General features: G+C 39.7%; 1 protein-coding gene across 6 annotated transcripts in view; it reads left to right on the top strand.

Annotated features, from left to right (window-relative positions):
* Positions 1-24,358, top strand: part of CNTN5 (contactin 5) — a 1,008,853-nt gene that overhangs the window by 908,180 nt on the left and 76,315 nt on the right. For all 6 annotated transcript variants that reach the window (XM_008178633.4, XM_008178637.4, XM_008178631.4 and 3 more), the window contains 2 exons: positions 1,291-1,466; positions 21,075-21,195. In XM_008178633.4, coding sequence (XP_008176855.2) covers positions 1,291-1,466; positions 21,075-21,195 — 297 coding nt within the window. The remainder of the gene's footprint in view (positions 1-1,290; positions 1,467-21,074; positions 21,196-24,358) is intronic.

Raw genomic sequence — 24,358 nt, 5'->3', positions numbered from 1 at the left:
ATAAATCCTAAAAAGAAATGGCTAGATTAGAAACCCAGCAGATCATTACCTGTTTTCTAACTACTCAGTTACAACTAGTTTCCCAGCCACTGGGTTGCTATTTAGACAAGTGATGTCTAGTTTATTGATAAGGGATCAGTCATCTTAAATTTACACAGCACTTCACTCTGAGTTATAAATCAGCAATGAATAATTGACAGTTCAGAGGGCATTTTCAAAAGATACATGAGAGATACCTTCCACTGGGCAGCAGCTATATGTTATTGACACATAACTGTAGAAACCGAACCTCTGGCTATCCAGGGGAAGTAGTTCAAACTTGACCATTACAAAGAACCAGACCCTGAACTGCACTAAGCTTACACTTGGGTGTGAGGGAGCAGAATGGTGCTGGTGATTCAATTCACCCAGTAGGACCGACTCAATCCTGCAAGTTGCTGAGTACTCTGTGCCCAATCCAGAAAAGTTTTTAAGCACATGTTCAGGTATGTGAGTATTTACAGTGACTTTTAGGACCGGAGTGCTCTGCGCCTTGACGGCTCAAGCCCTAAAGTTGCTGGGGATGATGGCTCAAAGCAGGGCACAGGTTGTACTATTGGTCCCAGGTTGCTGTTCTGAGTATATGCCCCTTGCTAGTACCTACTGCTGTCCCCTTCATACTTACTAGCTCTTGTAGTGCATTTGGACAGGCCTTCTACCTAGAGGACTGCATTCCCAGTATTATTGTCAATGCCAAGCATATACAAATCATGAATAAAACCCACTATATCTTTTTATTTGTTTTCTGATATTTGAGTCTTTAGCGTCCAGGTTTTCAAACTTTTCCTTGCAACTATGAGAGCTAGAAATATACTCCTTTTTTTTTTAATGAAAGCTGAGATTGTTGTATAATCACAAGATTCCAGGAGCTGATGCTTTAAAAATAATATTGTGAGGCTCATGACGAAATTACGAAAGTTGGCGACACCATTTCTTGAGGACAATGCACCAGCCAGTGTGGTAGCGGGTCTCCCTTCCCAGCATTCCCAGTGGTGACTTGTTGAGATCGTGTGCTGTTGCTTTCATGAAGATGAGATTATTGCTGTCTCACCCCGTCTTTGCTCCTTCCCCACTGTGGTCCCACATACCACAGTGCAGTATTTGACCCTGTGTACTCAGAAACAAAAAACCTTCAGCCCAGCAGGCAGACAAAGCTTTTAGAATTAAATAGAATTCAAGCAAATGCTATATTGATGTTAGAATATCACAAGACCTACATTTAATTATTACTAATTCTTCTCTGTTTTCAAGAACCAACAAGGATAGACCTGACTCCCAAGAGGACCGAGTTAACCGTTGGAGAAAGCATTGTCCTCAGTTGCAAAGCCATTCATGACAACACACTAGATGTCACTTTCTACTGGACTTTGAATGGGCAGCCAATTGATTTTGAGAAGGAAGGCGGACACTTTGAAAGCATCAGGGCAGTAAGTGAACATATTTTATCTTCTATAACGTTTTAACAGTTCAATCTGTTTATAGCTAAGCCTTCCCCATTTATGACATGATTGAAAGATGAAAAAATCCACTGATGTAACATGAAATGTTAGCTAATGGAACTACTAAATGCACTTCATTTGAATTAATTCAAGCAGCGTTAATCAAAAAGAAAATAGCTGTAAAGCCCTGAGTCCCAGTGATATTAGTGAGGCATCTAGTGATCCTAGTAAGAAAACAGAAGGTACTTTGAGCCAAATCCTCCTTATCTTACACTTACAAATAATTCCATCAACTTTCATGGCTCTATTAGCATGAGTAAGGAAAACAAGAATTTTGCCTTTTATGTTAGTAGCCAAAACCTCAATTTCGGTTATTACTCACGTTGTTGTTGTTTTCACAGATAATGTAAGTTACATAGCCATGCACACATTCTCCAAATGTCCTCTTTACTCACACAGCACATATTTTAAACTGTGAATACGAAGCAGTACATTTTCATTTTCAAAACACTGTGGGAGGTTTTAGCTATGCGGCTCTCATTACAGTCTATGGAAATCATGTGACAAAAACCATTCTCACCGTTTTCAAATATTACGGCTTTGTTACAGTAACTATGTAACAATTAGATAAAGTCAAACAGACTGATGAACTAATCTGAACCTGTGCCATATAAAGAGACTTGAACTTTCTGAATAGAAAGAAACCTCTTTATATGAATGAGGCTGGCATTGGAATGGCCAATAATTCACCTTACCTTCTTGTTAATTAAATGTAAATCAAACATTCATGCAATGTTAACATAGCTAAAGCAAGCACAAAAAATCAGGAAATTTAAAAGTTAATATTTCTAATATACGTGGAATGTAGTAGATTTAACTTTCCAGTAGAAAACACAAAAGTTGTAATCTAATTTGACTGGCTTCATATTACTATATTACCAATATTTATTTATATATTACATTTAGCTTCTCTAATGCTTTTTTAAAATAAAAACCCTTAGTGAAGTGCATTCTTTGTGTGGGAGTCCTCAACAGATGCACCTTTATCTGAGCATGTCCAACATTCCAAATCACTCAAGGTTGATTATAAATAAATAGAAAAGTGCTGTAAATTGCATACACAGACTTTCTAGTTTTAAATATTCATAACTTGAAAAATACTGAGCAATTTTATTCAATCTTGAATGGTTTTCCTTCCTCAGCAAGGACACTGAGAAAATTGAAATTTCTGCTGTTTTGGAGTTATGCAAACACAAACATTTCATTTGGTACAGATGAGGCACCCAACCCCTTTCACATGACTCAAAAGCAACTGAACTCATTCGGCTCAAAATTTGGACCTTTGACCTTGAGCCTAAGCATGGAAAATTTCAGCCCTAAAGCAATTTCTTTTAGAAAGATTCCAGCAACTGAAAAATAGAGGTAAGAATGACAGGTGACAATGAATCTTCACTACAGAGTTCTCTTCTAAAAAGTATGAAGTCAGTTGAGTTTCAGCAGATTTGAAATTGGCCCCATAGTTATACATTCATTCAGGTTGTTTAACCGTTTGTGAGTCCAAATGTTCTCACTATGCTTCTGCAATCTTGGTACCTGTATGTGCTAGAGTGTCCCCTACAAAGACGCAAGTCACGCTGCGCAGATGCCACCTACAAGGCACTCTCTTCTTTTCTTTACTTCCTCCTGGGAGTTCCTCAGCTGCTGTTCCTCAAGAAAGGGGCACTGTAGAGGATTCTGCATGGGGCATCAGGAGAGAGAAACTGAACAGGGGACCTGCAGGCTCCCCAGAGTGATCACCTGCTTAGCTCACAGATAGCCAAGTGGTAGCAGTAATTGCTTTTACTTACCAGCTGCAGTTGAAGGCTCAAATAAGGTCTAGTTGTGCCATGTGGATGGGCGGTCATCTAAGGCAAAATGTTCCTTCTTCAGTGGAAATGGGGGGAGGGAGTCCTTTCCCCAGAAAACCCCAAGGATCACAGAGATGAGGGTCTCATCCCTTACCAGCTCTGTGGGACTCCAAACCTATCCCACTTGAAGGGTGGCTTCTTATACAAGAACCCCACAGCGTTCTGTTCTCTTTGGTTTCCTCTCATGGGAAACTATGGAGGGGGATAATCTGGCTTCAAGTAAATACTCACTAGTTAATAAAATGGGCTCAGTGTTTATTGAACATAACCTTTGTCTTTCCCTTTCACATTCCCTTTACTTTCCCTTTTTTTTCTGTCACAATTCACTGGTGACTGTTACCAGGCTATTTTGTAATTGCAGAATTTTCTGGCTGTTCAGAGTTATAATACTATACAAAACTGACCCATAGTGACAAACTTGTAACTTTTCATCAGATAGGACTAGAGATGAGTAAAACTACAATTTAGATTCAAAAATAGGAATTTTGGGGGTGGAATGACACACATTTGTCCTGATTTAGCAGATTTTTTTCCTCCACAAAATTAAGCTATTTTGCAATGATTTCATATCATTTTCATTCATTTTGTGACAATAGAATTTTGCAGATTTTTACATTAGAATTCTCAAATGATGCTGAGATTTCATTTTCATCAGTGAAAGTCTCTCAGTTTCACAAAACACGGAAATGTGGCTCTGGCAAAGTACAAAGCAGTAGATGAACGTCCTGATACAAATTCACTCTGATATACTGGGACAAACTGAACTGAGTTTGCAGAAGTGGAACTGACAGCAGAATTTGTTCAACAGCGTATGTGTCATACTATAAAGGAACATTACCCGGAGTATCACAGGCCCTTCTTTTTAGATTCCTTTCAGTGTCCTGATATTACTAAAATAATCTCACTGCATTAAAAGAACTATTGTAGGCTTCAGTCAGATTTTCTGGTGAGTTTGTAGCTTTCTTTCCCTTCTGTTGCTTAAAAAAGTCAGTTCCATTTTCCTAAGTGACAGTAATATAAATCAGTCATAATGGAGCCAAGGATGACTATCTTAAGAACCCACTGGAGAGAGAAAAGAGGTTGTATTTCAGATAAAAAAGTAGTGTGTTTCTCTTCAGAGATACCCAAGCAATTAGATTCTTTAGGCACCTGCTTCAAAAGCAACACTCTTCAGTTGGTAAGTTCATAAACTGGGCTGAAGACACAGCATACACATTTGAAAATATATTGCAAATTCATTGGGGCCCAATTTACCACTGTTACACCACTTAGTGGTAGAATTCCTAAATGGCTGTAAAACGTTGTTGTAGAGCAGAGGAGCATCAGTCCCTGAATTATTAATTTGGTTTATCCTTACCATGATTGTGAACACAATTATATGGTTTGCACACACCCTTGCAATAATTGTATGCTTCATTTAGTTACATTCCTTATTTGTTTGAAAATTGAGACCACATTCTTTTTCACTTCCACAAGGGAGACTGCCACTCATCATTTCTCCTCTTTGAAAGTGTTAGTTAAATTTAAGCAGATCTCAGTTGACCAGCAGACAGATCTCTGTTCCTGCCACTTCATGGAATGAAGTGTACCATTTAGTGGAGAGAGGTAATCCCCAAATTTATAAATTTAGAAAAGAAGAATTTTCCCTGCTGATGGATTTTGACTATGAAGTAGAACAAAAAATCCCCAAACCATTCATTTTGGGGTTTGTTTCAGTTATATCTTGTTTTACTTTCCATTAACTTAACTATAGATATAAAATTAATCAAAGACCAATGTATCTTTGCTTCATGAAATACATTTAACTCTGATAGGGCCCTAGATAAGCTAATGAAAAATGAAATTATTCTATGTAGCTTATCCCACAGTACCGCTCAACCTGCCAGGCCCTAAATGGGATGTACTGTGTGATAAAAACCCAAAATTAGGGACACAAAAATTAATCACATGGGAAACTTTTAAAATGCTGTGAGATTACTTCCTTTAGTGCCACTAACTTCAGCTTTATGATTCTCTATTTCTGAGCAAAGTAATTTTCAACAATAGAAGTGAGTAAATGCCAGTTTTGTGTGGAACATAGGGAATGCTAGGACTAAAATGAGTAACATTCCTTTAAATTAGGGACCTTTATGGGCTACTCTTGAAACACTACAGCAGCATAGTTGCAGCACTTCAGCGTAGGTAATCCACCTCCCCAAGAGTCAACAGAAAAATTCTTCCCTCAACCTAGCACTGTCTACACTGGGGGTTAGGTTGGTTTAATTATACCACTCAGGGGTATGGATTTTTCATGCCTCTTAGTGACGTAGCTGGGTTGATCTAGCTTTTCAGTGTAGATCTGCTCTAAGAGGTATGTCTCACATGATAGCTGAGTGCAGCTTAGGCCTTGATACAGTATAATCTTGTATAATTTTTGTTGCTCCAGAATACATAAGCACTGTAGGGTAAAGATGGTTTCCCTGCTTTGGTTTTCATGCCAGACTCATAACATGATGATTGTGCTGCTCATTCTTGCTATTGGAATGACTCTGGTGTTGAGCATAATGACCATTCTGGTGCTTTATGTAGTGCCACGAAACTACCACCTAAGTAATTCCACAAATAGGAAAGTGTATTAGCGCTGATGCTAAATTCCCATTTGTGAAAATTACCAATACTCCAGTGATTACAATCAAAAACACAAAGCATCTCTTAACAAGACTTGTTGCCTTATTTGACTGTGTATTTTGTATTTAATTATGGGCATCTACAAATAACATTGTATTATTTCTCAAACTGGGGACCAAAGAACAATACTCTGAAGGTGCTGTGTCTGTTACTTACTGAGCTAGCAAACATTTGGTACATACATCAGTTTACATGCATCACATGTATCACTGGCAAGAGGTGAAGTGTGAAAATGTTAGGTTGAAAGATGATGAGCATGCAAAGAATAGTAAGAAAGGAAGAGGAAAGTAATATTGAAGATAAGGACTACAGAATTCATTTTTCCTCCTATTGATTTAAAAGGAACACCTAGGCAAAAAAAAAAGTTTGTGTAACTCCATCACATACCAGATAGGTTTAGACAAGTATGTAAATAGATACAGACAGCATCCTTTGGCATTAGAAACATCCTGTTTGCCCAGCAAAGGACTCTGTGTGGAGCAGTTTCTGTAATTCAGAGAGGCAATGTTGCATGGAAATCTGAATTTTCAAGAGTGATTTATTTCTATTATTTCCTCAATTCCATTTGGACCACACCCTGAAATCTTGCCAAAAATTTTATTCAGGGTTTTCTCAGGACAATTTTTTTATCTGCATTAATGTTTATTTGTATCAGTGAGTACTCTAGAGTTTGGACCCTTTGTGAATGAGTAAAATTTGATTTTGTAGCTGAAGATTCCTGGTTTTGCATGTGTGTATTTTCATCCATCCTTGCTCTTTTCAAATATATATTTTTAATTAATATAGTGTTTATGACAGCCCTGCAGAATGAATTCTTGTGTTTATCCATAGACTATTAAAAGTAAGCAGCAGCATTGCCCTGCTGGTGTCCCTAACCCTAACCTGGAAGAATACACCTAGGCATAAAAAAATAATTTAGTCTCTATGCCTACTCAATCCTTGATCTTTGCTGAGACTACTAATAAGGGAACCAATAAGTACTAGTTGTGAGGGTAGTTTTTATTATGTGGACACTTGAAAAGAGACTCATTAATTCATTTAATGCAATGTACCAGGCATTGACTGGATGGTAATTACTTTGTCACTAGTGACACGGAGTATATTTGATCTAGTGACCTAGAAGAGAGAGAGTGAGAGAGAGAGACCGACCACATATCCTACCACCAATCCCCTATGTTTTCAAGTTTCTCCCCAACTTCACTCTTTCTTTGTGTCTTTCATTTAATTAATTTTCTATTTGTAATTCATAAATACCATAAACAGGCTGAACAAAGATTTATATGAAGCAGAATCCATTAAAATCTCAAGCTGTTCTACAAGAACAACTTTACTCTTCATCTGACGTAAAATGCTGCACTAATTAAAGAGGGTCACTTTAGATAACAGTACTACCTGTCAAGAGTCTTGTAGAAGAAGGCATGCTATGCACAGTATTTGGACAGTTACTGCTATATGAGCTTTGTGCCTAAGGCCTGGTCCACACTAGAAAACCAGGTTGGTTTAACTACATTGGTCAGGGGTATGAAAAATCCACACACCCCAGTTGGCGTTGTTAAGCCAACCTAAGTCCCCATGTAGACAACACTAGGTCAACGGAACAATTCTTCCATTGACCTACCTACTGACTCTCCCAGAGGTGGATTACCTGTGCCGATGGGAGAGCCCCCCTGTCGGTGTAGGAAGTGTGTACACTGAAGCACTACCGCACTTCTCCTCCCTCCGCTCAACCCCAGTTTTTAGTTCTTTATCATCTTGCAGTCTTTCATCTGTAAAACAGATGCTGAAACATGATCAGAACAAATGAAGACCATGATCCAGCAAAGCACTGAAACATATGTATAGCTTTAGGTATGTGCAAAATCCTACATGCTTAAGTGTTTTGCTGCTCATAGATCATCATATATGATCATTGATGTCTTGTGAGAAGGGCCTGCTGCAAACGATGATACCTGCCAGCGTCGAGCAGGCCTGGACTGTCTCTTATAGGAGTCTCGAGATCTCTGCTGGAAATACAGGGTTGTGTCCTGGATTGCTTACCCTTTGTAACTGAGTATAGATCCCTAGCAATAGAGGATCTCCTGCCTCAGAATCAAGGTCATTCTCTGCACCCCTTCTTCAGTCTTTCTGTGTGGATAATCTCTGACTAAATGCTAGTGAAAACTGTGCTGCAGAGATGTCCAGTTTATCCTGATAAACAGCAGAAAGGATTTTACTAGAATCATGTATGCAGCAAAGTGGAAGAGATTTTCTGTCTTGGCACAGTGACAGCACCTGTCACCACATTGCATGGACATCACCCATATATCTGATTACTTGTTACAGTTGAAGTCATTAGGCCATTCAGTCAGCTCTGTGAGGGTTCACCTGGCATCCATTTCAGCAATTTACCCACCAACAGATTCTTGGTTTTCTCTCACCCTCTGGTGATCCAGATATTTGAAAGGCCTAATCAATCTCTGACTCAGTACTGACATGGAAAAGGATTCTCTCAGACCACATCCTAAATTCATGGTAAAGTTGCTGTCACCTTTTCACTTAAACCCATCTGTTCAGCTTCTGATCTATTTTTTTTAACCAAATCTCATTCTTCTTAAGTTGAGGAAACACTTCATACTTTAGATGTTTGCAGCGCTTTGGCATTCAACCTTGACCACACTAAGGTGTGCAGAATCTCTAATAGGCTTTTTGTAATCTATGCCGAGAGAGTCAAAGGCCAACCAGTGTCAACTCCACGTATATCACACTGGATCTCTGACAGTATCAATCTTGGCAGAAGTCTCTCCTCCACTGAGGGTAATAGCTCACTCCACCGGGTCCCAGTCCACTTTGTCAACCTTTCTGATTTATGGTCCTATAATGGACATTTGTGAAGTGTCTACATGTGCATCTGTACATAACTTTTCCCAACATTATGCCATCACTCAAGCCTTTCGCAACAATGTCAGGTTCAGCAAGTCTGTGTTGCGATTTCTGTTCAGACAATCTGAAGTTCCGCCATCAGTAAAAGAACTGTTACAGAATTACCTCAAGTGGAATGTCTATGTGCACAACACATCTTGGAGAACATTTACTGTAGATAAGTAACCATTCTTTCCTCTCAGCACAATGTCCCAGACTCCTTTGCAGCAACTTCTAACATGTGGTCCATTCTGTCAGCTCCCAGCCCTGGATTACCCCAAACAACTGCTTCCTCTTCTCTTATTCCCATACTGTAGAAGGCCTCTGGAGAAAGACCCATGAGCATCAATTCTTAGATTAGATTATAAAATTTCCCAGGCAGGGATTATCTCCCGCTATGTGTTTGCACACCACCTAACACAATGTAGTCCTTAATCCTGCATTCTTCTGGGTGCTACTATAATATAATTAATAAACAATAATAGTAACCAACCCTTCTTTCTTCTAAATTGCCTTTATATGTAAAAGGGGGAAAGGGAAGAATACTGTTTCCTGAGATCTTTGGATTATGGGAAAGTCTGCTACATAATGCAGAACCTGACTACCTAATATGAAACAAGTAATTGTTTTCATTTTAATTAACTAAAACATCTGAAGTCTGCAAACATCAGGACGTACAAACAGGCAGGTGCTTGAGGTGTACAAAACTAAAAAAAATTGAACAGCATTTAAATTGTTCTGAATATATTTATGAACATGAGTTGGTTTAAAGTCAAGAGGCCCATCATAGGCTATGTATAGTTGTCAGTACAATCTAAGAGAACATTATCATGCTATTATTTGCCAATCACTGTTGACTGTACAGAACTGCCATTGCCATGAGGTTATTGTGTCAAATCATTAATTTGCTTAAAAAAAACAACACTTCACTATAAACTAGGTTGCTAATCAAATATGCCATAGCCAGCAAGACACATTTGTGATTTTTTTTTTCAATTTAATCTGACCAGATCTCATTAATAAAGGTTATTGTGCTAACTTCAATAAAATATGAGCCATAGATTCAGCTAACCTGAGTGCAGGGATAGCTGTAAAAACATTTTGTATGTTTTGAATTTGAGTTAAGCTTGAACAAAATGGCATTAACAAACAAGATTTTTTTTTTCATGCTTAGGGCCAAATCCTTGTCCCATAGAAGTCCAGGGCAACACTGCCATTGATTTCAGTGGGATCCAACTTGTGGAGTCACTTGTGGCATACATGGGAAGAAAGGCAGTTTTTCCAAATACCTGGAATCCAAATCATTCAGAAGTAACACTTACTCTTCATCCAGAAAATGGCCAGTAGCTTGTGCAGCTCACAGAGAACAAGTGTAATGTGCTCTAGGTATGACACCCGGTTTAATAAGCAGAACACTGTGCTCTGTGCTGGCTGCAATCTCCACAGGTTTGTCAAGAGTAGCCTGCACTGTAGTAATCCAGTCTTAGAGCTCTGCTTCTGAGAGCCAAAGGTATACGCCTTTTGCCAAATGCGAATGATAAAAAGAGCATTTGGCAGTAGGGTTCTGCACTCCATGTGACTGTTGTGGAGTGGAAATTGACGGCCTCTCTGCTTATGGGAAATTGTTCCACATGGAGGTGGTAAGTTTGCTTTAACTGATCATGAACACAAAGAAATTTACATCAACAGAAGCTACACTGGCTAGAGACTGACTGGCACTACAGCTGCAGAGGAACAACTTTTATGACAACCTCAAACATGCAAGTCCTCGATCAGCACTTCACTGCTCCCCTATTGTGAATTTGCAGATTCTTGATGCTTGCTAATTGCCATCTATTTCTAACTCTAGAAATTAAGATGATCTGCTTTCTGTGCTGTAACATTTACCTAAAAGAGAATGTTTGTGAGGTATAGAATTCTATAATGATTATTTGGTTTAGGTAGTGGGCAGCACTTCCAAAAGCACAGGCTTCCTAATCCAAAGACTAAGACCTGATAGCTGTCACATCATTGTTTTATGTCTGTTTAGCATATTGAACTCTCTTGCCTGATAGGTTATTTTCCAAGAGAGGGTAGTTATATTCACACAACTAAAGGTGGGATGTGGTTAGAGTTATATTCACACAACTAAAGGTGGGATGTGCTGGAAGGGGAGTATTACAGTCAGCATGGAGAGTGAAAGGAGTTGAGTAGCAAACAGGGGGTTTTTTTAAATGAAAGGAGTTGCATAATGTTCCCATTTTTCTGTATATTTCCTAATATACCTCTCAGTTGAAATTTATACAGTGAATTGGATAACACCATACTGACTGTTTTCTCCCTGGCAGAAGTGGATGAATCAAACAGTAGAGTTTGTACTACCTACGACACAAAGACTAGAAAAGGACAATGTGATTAAACTATCGGCTCCATTTCTGTTGCAAGTAGACTATACTGTGTAATTGGGGAAAGCCTGTAAAGGTGGGAGAGTTAATGAATCATCTCAGTCTAGAGGTAAAGGAAGGACAGATTCCTAGGGAGGTTTCCTAGCAACTGCTCAGGATGGTGAAACTCACTCTCACAGAGAGAATGAGTACAAACCTTGATACTTTAAGATCTACATGTAAAAGTTACTTTCCTGCAAAGCAACTCGCAACTTATTATCATTTATGAAATAGAAAACAAAAATTATCACATAATTTATTCCCATCATAAGTAACTTAAATTAACTTCATAAGTCACTCTAATACCATGGTGGTTGGAGTGGTAGAAGACTCTAAAGAGAACAGAATAATTTACATTCCGAAGATGTAGACGACCTGAGCTTTGATTCACCTCTGAAATTAGGTCACTACATCTAAGGCAGCAGCTAATGTTATTAATAGATAGCACCACAGTACGTGAAAAATTACCGCAAGCAGCAACCTAGAGGTAAAGCTAATTAAAAGCATTGTGAGCACAACTGTGACCTAAGATAAGTTGCAGTATTGGAACAGATAAAGCAGTGGATTGATATGGCTATTGTGGATTCTAGGGTCACCTGTACTCTAATAAATGAGATACTTTGGAGCATAATGTAAACAACAAAGAACAGTTGGTTGCCCTAGAAAAAAGAATCATTATTCCTGACAAATGGCATTACTGGCCATACTATTAATTATGTGTTGTTTAATGAGGACCAACAGTGTACTCAGGAGAAGACATATAGGCTGGGGTTTGCAGAGGAGGTTAGGCACCCAACTGCCCTTAAAATCATTAGGAGTTGGACACTTATCTTCCTTAGGCTCCTTTGGGATCCCAGCTATAGCACAGAAGAAGACATGTTTAATGCTCTATGGAACTTTCCTTGAATTTGGAGCTGATGTAAACATTTCAGATTCCAAATGCACCATGTGGCTAGGTGACGTTCAGAACTCAAAGCAATGCAGATATCTTTGTGTAAAAAAAAAAACAAAAAAAAAAAAAAACTTTTTAGTGATAATGGTTTACTTCTTGGAAAGTGTCCATTGACACCGTGGGTGAAGAGCTAAGCCATAGCGTGCAGCCTTCCCATAGATTAACTGAACCAGGATCTGCTTTTGTTTTGAAGAGAACACACAAAAACATGACAATTTCATGACACCACTCATTTGAGCTTTTAAGAATATTAGGAGCACGTATTGACATGTACCTCAGGCAATTCTATATCATGCTGGTTGAGTTTTGAACCCTTTTGACACTTCTTGCTTCATTGTAACCAACTTTCTTTTATCCTACCCAAAGGGAAACTATGTCTCGAACTTACTGAAATGTTAGATCTATTTTAGCAACAAAAGTCAAAAAGTAAAAGACAGGGATTCTGGCTTTGGTTACTTTTAATAGCTACTGTATGAGAATTTTTGCTGCACTCTTATTAAGAGATAACTGTCTTTTAAACTATTTCTAAATCTGGATGTAATCTCACTTTTCAAACCTAAACACTAGCTACAATAAGACTGTACTTAGCTTTTCTAAAGGGTAAACGAACCACTTTGTAAAATTTGTCCACCAGTCTGAACCTCTGGACCTCAGTCCTTTCCAGAAACTAAACCGAAGTCTTTTATGGTTCAGTTTGCATAACTATCATCCTCACTATCCTCAACTTTCTCTCTAACACCCTCAATAGACTCATCCCTCTTCCAAATCATCCAGAAAGAACCCCTACCCATGAAATTCCCAGTGTGGAATCTCTACTCTGCAATCTCTTTTCTGAGGTTGTGGGTTTGTTCTAATCTTGTGAGCTCCCAGTCTTGCTTATGATCAGTGATGTGTGCTGGAGAAGCTCTTGAGACTTGTTAAAAGTTGTTAGGAAATAGGAGAGAGTGAGTCGGATCAGGATTTAGATAAGATTCAACTAACCAGCCACAATATTTTATATAAGCCATTTTTCCTTTTTGCCCTGTGTTTGCTCCTTATCTGTAAGGACAGGATTTTGAATGACATCTGTGAGGGCTTTAGAACGCATCCAAACCATCAAGGCAGACTTTTAACCTAGGCTTGCTTCAGGCCAGATATGCCTCCTTTATAAGCATTGTCTTCAATACTGGAGATGATCATCCCCATACAAATGCAATCTATTTCAGTTACCATTTACAGTGAACAAATCCATTAATCTTTCTACTAGGACTGAGCAACACTCCCCAGGTTGGGTTTTCAAAAACTAAATGCTCTGGTCTAACTCTGCTCCCATTGAAGTCTATTGGAGTTTTGCCATTCACTTCAGTGGAAGTAGTTAGGTTAACACTAAGGCCCGGTCTACACTGGGGGGGCAGGATCGCTGGGGTGGGGGATCGATCTAAGATACGCAACTTCAGCTACGAGAATAGTGTAGCTGAAGTTGACGTATCTTAGATTGACTTACTTCGCATCCTCGCAGTGCGGGATCAACAGCCGCCGCTCCCCCGTTGACTCCACTTCCGCCTCTCACCCTGGTGGAGTTCCGGAGTCGATGGGGAGCGCGTTCGGGGGTCGATGTATCATGTCTAGACGAGATGCGATACATCAATCCCTGATAGATTGAGCACTACCCGCCGATCCAGCAGGTAGTGTAGATGTACCCTAAATGCTTTTGAAAATCCTACGCTTAATCTCTTTGACACCAGTTCTCCAGGAGTGTTCATCACAAATCCAAAAGGGAACTGAGTGTGTGCAAAGGTGGCTTTCATGCCAGCTTTTAGCCTCCTTCTTTCACCAACCCTTCCTTCCCACTATCATGGGGAAGTCTGGGCACCAGGCTAGTCCTTGGGGTAAATTAAGGCCACATAACAGGCACTCATATGTATGCCAATTGACAGTAGCCCCCAGAGAGCAACCAGGTGTAAGGGAGCCCTTACACCAGCAGCCAGAAGTAGAACAACATAGGAGCTGATGTCAGCTCTATACTACCTACAACTCCTTGCCCAGATTGGGGGAATTTTTAGTACCCAGCTAAGGTGGCTTTAGGCCAGCTTTGTGCAACTGGAGCAGCACAAAGTAGTCCTCATGCGCCAGTTAATTGTGATCTTCACCTTCACCAACGATATTTTTCTTGCTTTATGAAAACTTTAGTTCTTGGTTATTTTCCAAGGTTTCAAAACCCTGAACTTTGTATAAAAACAGGACTTCCTCAGCCCCAAACCCCACAGAACCCAAATGTACTGTCATCCAGAATTTTAAACCCAAGGGGCCAGATAAGCTTTACAGATGTACTGTTATATTATGACAGGTTTCAGAATGGTAGCTGTGTTAGTCTGTATCAGCAAAAACAATGAGGAGTCCTTGTGGCACCTTAGAGATGCATCTGATGAAGTGGGTTTTGGCCATGAAAGCTTATAGGCAGATAAATGTGTTAGTCTCTAAGGTGCCACAAGGGCTCCTCATTGTTTTTGTTATATGATGAGGCATCCTAGAATTCCTAACTTGCATAGGAGGGAAATGTCTCTGGAGTGCCTTTCATGTAGCTAGAAAGTGAGGTGGCCCAATTCTCCAAGATATTCTACTCCCGCAACTCCCATGGGCTACAGTAGGATTTGCAGCTACTCAGCACCTCCCATGATCAGGCCACTAATTTCTAAACACATATCAATTTATATTAAAAGTGAGCAAGTTTAATTTTTTTCCCCTCACACATTCCAAGCAATGTTGGTTGTTGCACATACTGTTAGTCTGTAATAAACTTAAATGTTTCACAGGGATCCGTTTTATTGCACTGCTCTCCCTCATTTATAACAATGATTCTTCCAATTGCTGCCAATTTGCCCAGTTATTTAAGTATGCAGATTAAATACACATTATTTTCCTGATGAGAATATTAGGATTCATATAGTCATGAACCCTGTAGTAGTTAGTGACAGCAAAGATTTTGAGACCACTCCTTAGCAATTAAACCAGACAGTTGCTATCTATAATGCTTTTTCCTCCCTTCACAAGAAAGCCCACATTAAATGTAGATTATCCTCAAAGGAGAGACTGAAATGTGGACTGATGTTGGTCTTATCCTTTAAATACCTAAAGTTTATATCAAAAACATTAATCTTCTTGAATAATCCATGTTTCATGGCTAATAAGCACTGTTGTGCTAGAAAAGTTAAAAACTTTTTATCCCCAAGTCGATTCCTTACAGAAATGAAATAGTGTGCATCTCTTTTATGTTCTCCTATTGCAAAATGCTCAAATGTCCTAGCAAGGATTTGAGTGATGTGAGAGAGTTTCTGGATTTTCAGAATAGTACTTAGAATTTCTGAACTGTACCCGGTCAGATGATTGGTCTATGCATTCCAGTACCCTGTCTCCAGCAGTGTCAGATATTTCAGAAGGCAAAATACCACCATAACTTTCTACTATCAGATCTAATTTATTGTGCCATTCACTCCTGCATTCTCTATGGTACCAATGGCAGCCTCAGTCGCCCACCTGTCCACTTCTCCAACAAGCAACATCTCCACAGTTTCGCCCTTGCTGGCCCCATGCAGGGGGGAAAACTGACAAAAATTACCTTTTCCTATTTTAAATTCGTACCTAAATTTTAATTCCTAAATTTGAAAACCTACCTCTGGTATTGGTGCCGGCAAATCATTCTTATTTGGCAGTGGTTAGACAAGAGGCATATTGATATATCTGTAAAAAGCAACAAAGATGTATCATTATCTCATCCTCCAACTTACCCCCACCCCATTTTTCTGCTTCATCCACCAGTTGTGGCCTTTCTGACATGTAGGTTGTTAACTCTCTGGGGAAGGGGATTGACATCTTTGTTATGTGTCTGTACAGCACCTAGCACTGATCCTTGTTTGGGATTCCTAGGAGCTACCATAATACAAATAATAGTAATAACCAGTTCTGCAATATTATAGAGGAGGGATTTTCTTTCTAGCCATGTCTTGTGATCATCTTTGAATCCAGAGCATGAAGAATAGAACAATCAAACATTATACAAGTTGATTAATGGGTACATCCATGCTTAGGTGTTGCAGAACTGAAGGACAGATACCTTCATCATTGTAGCTAAGCTCTTGGATACCATGGAGATGGGAGTCTGTACAAGAATCTAAATAGGGAGAATGAGCTTGAATTGAACATGGGACCAGAAGGTAGAAACTCCTAAACTTTAATCCATGGTTTTAGGGTTACTTTACCCTATCGGTAAAACAAAGTATTCTGTTAACAATGGGTTGCTAATGTGCTAAAGAGAAAATATATAGCACAGCACAACAAACACTGAGGTCTAGCCAAAAATATATACAAGGTGTCATCTAACATGTGTGTAAGCTACCATTGGGTGACAGAGATGGCATTTTAAAACAAACCAATGAGGGGTTTTATATAGGGTTACCATATTTTAATTTTTAAAAAGGAGGACACTCCATGGGGCCCTGGCCCCGCCCCAACTCCACCCCTTCCCTGCCCCCAGCCCCGCCCCAACTTTGCCCTCTCCCCTGAGCGCTCCGCCCCCTGCTCCTCCCCTTCCCCTGCTTCCCGCGAATCAAATGTTCGCGGGAAGCCTGAAACAGGGAGGCAGCGGGTAAGCTGGGGCTGGGGCAGAGTGAGACGCAGCACAGTCTGGCCCCCCTGGCCGAGCGGCTCTCTCCGGCGGCCGGCCGGCCCAGGCCAAGAGGCTCTGGCCCCAGCGTCTCCTGCCCGGCTTGGCTCAGGCCCTGGGGTGCCGGCCCCTGGCCAAGTGCCCGCGCCCCCGGCCCCGGCCCAGCCCAGCACCGCGCCAGCCCCGGCCCCGGCCCCGGCCCCTGCCAAGCACCGCCGGCCCCGGCCCCTCACCGCCAGCCCCAGCCCCAGCCCCAGCGGCCCCGGCTGAGCACCGCCAGGTCCTCCCTCCCTATTTTCCCGGATATGTCCGGCTTTTTGGGATTTCCCCCCGGACGGGGATTTGAGGCCCAAAAAGCCGGACATGTACGGGAAAATCCGGACATATGGTAACCCTACTTTTGTATGATGGCTGCATTGCCAAGTCTGTTCACTCAAGCTGGGGTTGGGAAATTGGCAGCAGACTGGAAAAGGAATCAGCTGCCTACCTATTCCTGAAAAATCAGATACTAACCAATGCGTATCTGTCATCTCTGACACACCAAACCACAACCATCTCTTGCAATTTTTGTTCATATCTGCTTTGTCCTTATTATATGGTCACTTTCCAGTGATAATGCATTCTATTCCTTTCTTGAAATTATGTTGAGGAAGCATTATATGCACATTTTGCACTGTTCATGATGCATTGCACCAGGTCTGCATCTAATTTATATTCCCATCACAGATGAACGCCTCACAAATTAGACCTTTTGTGGGGTATAGTTTAGAAACCCTATTGTTTTTGAATCAGGGATTAGATGCTGAGAAATGATTCCAGGAGTGTAAAACTTAGTATAGTAGAACAGTTTTCCCTGGGAAAATGCCGATTCATGAAAATAGTAACTTTTCATGGGCACGTCAGTTTTGACAACATTTAACTTTGAAATAAAAAGTTGAAACAAAGCGTTTTCAAAAGGTCCTTATCAGAACGAAATGTTTCAATTTTTTGTTTCAAAATAACTTTATTTTGAACCTTTATTTTAGATTATAATTTATAATATAACATTTTAAAAAGTCAGTATCAAAATGAAACATTTAGATTTTATCAAAATGAAAAGTTTTAATTTATCCCAGATTTTTTTTTTTTTCAAAAATGTTTTTATGGGAAATTTCAAATATGATGTTATGCAGATTAGGAATGAAATCAAAATTCAAAATCATGAATTTTCTGTGAAGCAGAAAGTCTGGTTCCTGCACAGCTCTAATTAATTTGCCCTGTAGTTCAAATTGGATATGGGACTCTTAACTGCCTCACTTATTTTGTTGTGCTGCAGCGTATTGCCTTTTTAATCAATTGCCACCCAGAAATGGCTACATTACAGTACTACATAAGGTTGTTAACACATAAAAATTGCATTGTGTTAACTGTACTGGTATATACTAGTACAAACTATTCTGCAGCCACACTAGGGGTGGTGCCAATTAAACTATTTCATTAGAAAATCACATCCTTAGATGAAATAATTAAATTAGTATAAAAACTATGTGTATCATAGAATCATAGAATATCAGGGTTGGAAACTGACTCAGGAGGTCATCTAGTCCAACCACCTGCTCAAAGCAGGACCAATTCCCAACTAAATCATCCCAGCCAGGGCTTTGTCAGGCCTGACCTTAAAAACCTCTAAGGAAGGAGATTCCACCACCTCCCTAGGTAACCCATTCCAGTGCTTCACCACCCTCCTAATGAAAAAGTTTTTCCTGATATCCAACCTAAACCTCCCCCACTGCAACTTGAGACCATTACTCCTTGTTCTGTCATCTGGTACCACTGAGAACAGTCTAGATCCATCCTCTTTGGAACCCCCTTTCAGGTAGTTATCAGATCCCCCCCATTCTTCTCTTCTGCAGACTAAACAATGCCAGTTCCCTCAGCCTCTCCACATAAGTCATGTGCTCCAGCCCCCTAATCATTTGTGTTGCCCTCCGCTGGACTCTTTCCAATTTTCCACATCCTTCTTGTACTGTGGGGCCCAAAACTGGACACAGTACTCCAGATGATGGAGTACACAACAAAATGTTGAATAGAGGGGAATGATCACGTCCCTCGATCTGCTGGCAATGCCCCTACTTATACAGCCCAAAATGCCGTTAGCCTTCTTGGCAACAAGGGCACACTGTCGACTCATATCCAGCTTCTCGTCCACTGTAGCCCCTAGGTCCTTTTCAGAAGAACTGCTTCCTAGCCATTCGGTCCCTAGTCTGTAACAGTGAATGGGATTCTCCTTGTTGAACCTCATCAGGTTTCTATTGTCCCAATCCTCTAATTTGTCTAGGTGCCTCTGTATCCTATCCCTACCCTCCAGCGTATCTACCACTCCTCCCAGTTTAGTGTCATCTGCAAACTTGCTGAGAGTGCAGTCCACGCCATCCTCCAGATCATTAATGAAGATATTGAACAAAACCGGCCCCAGAACCGACCCTTGGGGCACTCAGCTTGATACCGGCTGCCAACTAGACATGGAGCCATTGATCACTACCCGCTGAGCCAGCCAGCTTTCTATCCACCTTATAGTCCATTCATCCAGCCCATACTTCTTTAACTTGCTAGCAAGAATACTGTAGACAAGGCTTAAGGATGAAATCCATCCCTATACTCAACACAGGGCCTCTTTATTAGCATTCCTCTCCACATTCAAAATAGACTTCATTCCCACCTCCCATTGACAACAGTATTAATTTAGAGCACTCAGCATCTCTTAAAAGAGGACAAGGTTGAGGTCTCTGCACCACTAAGGTCCCATCTAAGCCGTCATTATTGGATTTCAGAGGTATATAGGCATTGTGCTGGCTCTTAGCATGGGGGAAATAATTCATTTGTTATCTTACTGTATAGTTTGTACAAGCAGTAAAGTTTGCAAAGCCCTCTTTAGATGAAAGGCATTATAAAATGTAAGATCATTCTTATTGTTATTAAGGGGAAATTTGGTGTTCCACTATCACCGTTAAAATAGTATGTTTCTATACTTGTGTTGGACAAATCTCTGCTGATTATGAAATGGAAACCTAGTTGGAACAGAGTTTGGAAGTTTTGCTGTCATTATCTAAAATAAATGCAGCAAAAGAACTCTTGTAAACCAGTGCTTGTCACATATGCACATACTTTAAACACACATGGTATGCTGACCTCCTGATATGGGTGACTGTCCCCCAAAGAGAAATATCCCTTCTCCTAGCTGAGGTGCAAAGAAACAGTGTTAAGTCATTAATGTGTAGTGGCCTGATCTCTAAAGCCTACTGAAGCCAATGGAACAACTCCTATTTACTTCAACAGACTTTGGGTGTGGCTGTGGTCTGGTGCATCCAGAAGCCTAGGACCATCACTTGAATTTATTAAATAAGATTGCGATTCTCAGACACAGCTATTCATACTTCAAAGGGCAGTTGTACCATCGTCGTCTTGCCTGTTTCCAGTCACAGTTTTTGAGCACACTGATCACTGTTGACTACAACCCTAAAGAGCAAAAGCTGAGACTCCCATTACTCCGTGTTCTTTATTTACAGACATCAAAGGAGTGCACACTTCAGCTGGAAGTACATACACATTCTAAAGGGGCACGGTGGGGGACAGGGAATCTCTTGCGTTGTCTTATTCAAGATTTTGTTAATTTTCCCCTACTGATCTAAACATTAATCATCACTAACTTTTCCAGTTAACTTCGTCTCCTTCCAAAAGAGCCAGTAACTGCAATTAATGCCATTGCTCCTGCCGGAGAGTTTTGGTTTAGTTAATAAATTTGGTATTTATTGTCCATTTGGAAAGCGTTTCTCTCTGCATGCAAGCATGCGTGGGTAATTATTTCTTCAGCAATGCAAAGGTTTTTCTTTAGTTATTTACTAAGTATATTAGAAATAAAAATACTGCCCTTTTATAGCTGTTGATAATTTTATTAAAAGCACTTCCTTCTGCATTCCTTAAAACAGGGAGTTAGTTTTCTGAAAATTATTTTAATATAAACTGTAAAACCTGCAACAGGGACTTTGCCTCAGTATCCAAAGTACCCCTATAAACCACCTTGAATGGGGCAAATTTGGAACGTTTTAAACTCATACTTCATCCCTCTTTCAGCAAGCATCCTCTGCAGATTTAATGATCAGGAACATCCTTCTGATGCATGCTGGGAGATATGGCTGCAGGGTACAGACCACAGCAGACAGTGTGTCAGATGAGGCAGAACTTCTTGTTAGGGGTGAGTATGCTAAGTCTGAAGACATGATCAACATAAATTATCATACAACGGAATTTAAATGCATGGAGTTTGAGCATATCAGTGCTGTATATTATACTTAGATTTTACAATACTGATGTCATTTTTGCTTAACGTTTTTGTCTTTGAAAAAGCTGTGTGGTAGACCAGTCTGCAAAACAGGCATGACCGACAATGGCAATTGGTAAATAGACCCTCAGTTCTTAAAAGATGTAATAGCTTAAAAGGCATATTGGATTTTTAAAAAAAAATCAATTCTGTGTGAGGTAAATGATTTTTTTCCTTTTGTTATTATAAATTTTATCTAAAATTGAAGCCATTTTCTCAGGTCTAATGGTTAGGAAATATCAACGCAGTTTCTAGCATAGGGGACTGCTCTGTTTGTAGTATAATGAAAGGTATGAGCAATTATTAGAAAGAAGCCCAACATCTTAATTTTTTTGAATGAATGAGTGAAACTTTGCCTTACATAGATCACATTGGCAATTTGCAAGGATGCCGATGCAATTAGAGTTCAACTGAGAGGTGCTGAGTGCCCCCAGTTCCCATTGACACAAGTGAGAATTTAGAGATCTGAACACCACTGAAGAAAAAAATGCTCAGAGCTTTGCAGGATCAGCGGGGCCTCCAATTAACACAAAATGAAGCAGAGCTTGGTCACTTCATTTGCAATATGTCTTCCTTGCTGACTACAGATTGTATCATACAGTCATAGAAATGGAGGGCTGGAAGGGACATCAAGAACATCATACAATGTTGCATCTTGATCAATGCATGATGGCACCTCTCATGTGTCCCCCACATTTGCATTAAAAATGTGGGAGGCTGCACTATAGAATGCCTTATGTCTCATTTAGGCAGCAGGCTTCATGCGGGCCACGCTTGTTAAATTTTAAAATGTAATAAACTGTGAGATATTTTATTAGCATGTAGGAAACCCCAAATAAAAGATATAAGATGACTAGAGAAGATTTTTAAAAAGGAAAATCCTTTTTGATTATTTCACCACTTGTTCTGGCTTGATTTTTTTTTTCTATCTATCATTTGCATGGAGAAAATATGCTCTGGGGAGAAGAAATGGTATTTCTGGCAGAGTGCAAGGTTCTTTACTTAATTGATGGGAGGGGTTGCTAAATGTTTGCATGAACTCAAGGACTGTGGGGCTTCTATTAACCTAACTTCCATGAATGTCATTTCACCAGCTGAAAGTTTCAAAAATTGCTCCATCTTCTAGTACCTAGAATCCCCCAGTCTTGCTTCTAAATTACTCAGATCTGATCCCTGCTCCATAACCTCCTATGGTAAGCTAATTATTTCTCCTCCAGTGGGGTTAATTTTATATATGTGCATTTACTGTAGTTTGCTATAGAAAATGTTTCTCAGAATAGGAGGTCTGACTGTGAGAGTAATAAAAGCATTATTTGGGGTATTAGGAGGAATTGGATTCATGTGTCCCTAACTATGTGATGAAATTAAAATCATGACAGTTTTATAACATGAAACGTGCAGTTTCAAATATGCCATACTTATTATGTTCCATTATCCTTGTCTCTGCGGCTGGCAGATAAGAGGATCCAATCAGAATTATGTTTGTATCAGTTTTACCACTGGTTTATATTGTGTGACTGTTTTTGTACAGATGTAAAGTTCTGCTTTCATTAAATTATATGATTTGGTTAGTTTGTTCAAGAAGTGAATTCCCTATTTAGATAGTTGTAATACTTATGCAAATGGCATAGAGCAGATTCTACAATATCAGCATTGCTTTTGCCAAATGCTGGGTGATTTTTTTTCTTTGTTTTTGGCCTTGCAGTCAATATTTAAAGCAGATTCCATGTAGTTGTCACTAGTTGTTTCTTCTTCAACATTTTTCAAAAATTAATCTAAAAATATTTAAGAGAATCTAAATATTTGTTTTCCTTTATACTGTTAAAAATTATTGTAATTCAGTCCTTATGCCCCTCCCCAACGTTTTTCTCTACACCTCTCAGTTTACATAGGCACTCAGTGGTTTGCAATTTGATAGTCCCAGGTTGCCGTCTCATTGCAAGCTTCTCTTGGTTGAGCCCTTAGGAACACTGGACACTGATTCAGCAGAAGGGGTCAGCGGTGCAAGGTTACTCTGAAGACTTCCAGTTGTGGGGTGTGGAGGAGGCTTGTCATGTGTCTAGGAAATTCACTACCACTATGCAGTTGTGTCAGTGAAAGCCAAAAGAGTACTGCTATATACTGCCTAGGTAGTATAAACTTCTTAGGGATAGCTATTGTCTGTAATTTAGATGTTATATCGTAAGGCTTGTCTGATCTTTTTTGACATATCATTGCTATTTTGACTGTGAATACTGTACCCTTCATCTGCTTGGTAGGACACAGAGTAACACACAGAGTAAGTTGAATCAAAATCACTTTACACTTCCTCTTTTAGATATTCATAGATATAACTGGTAGATTATTTGCAAGGGGACTACATTATGCTGCTACTAATCAGATGTGTTGACTGTAAGTCAAAGGAAATTATTTTGACGCTTTATAATAAAGGAATAGAGAGATAACTGAACATCATCCTGCCCTCATCAGTTGGAGAAGAACAACACAAAGTCTTTGCAAATCCCTGTTTGTACACACCTCAGCTGTAAATCTTCAGAGACAGCTATGTATCACCACATTCTCAGGCACGTGCAGTGTCTCAGAAAACATGTAGTTCCTTTGTATATTTTGTGTTCACTATGGAATGACATGCACCAATCGCTGTCTAGCATATTCATTTGAACACAGTATGAGTAATAAGGCTTTCATTATTTTTTATCATTTATATAGTGCCTTCAGTATGTACTGCATTGTACAATAGAGGAAGTTTGCCAAAAAAATAATTGGTTAGAAAACTTGGGCTAGCTCTTTTGTGCCTGCAGAATGAACAGTGCAGGGCAAGTCTAAATACTTTTGCCTGTAATTGCATGGTTTGCACCTATAATTAGGTAGTTAAAGGTGCAAGTACTCAAATTTATGCACATCAATTTGTCAGATGCAAATAAGGAGGCTAATCTTCTGAAAACTTCCTACAGTGTGTGCAGGTTTTTAAAGGGTGTGGGCCTTTTGCAAATAAAGTATACTACTGTTTTGGGTGTTTAATTTAGCATGAAATACA

Source organism: Chrysemys picta, chromosome 1, assembly GCF_011386835.1.
Source record: "Chrysemys picta bellii isolate R12L10 chromosome 1, ASM1138683v2, whole genome shotgun sequence".
Taxonomy (NCBI): Eukaryota; Metazoa; Chordata; order Testudines; family Emydidae; genus Chrysemys; species Chrysemys picta.
The sequence above is the reverse complement of the archived record's forward strand: the minus strand, read 5'-3'. Positions and strand labels throughout refer to the sequence as shown.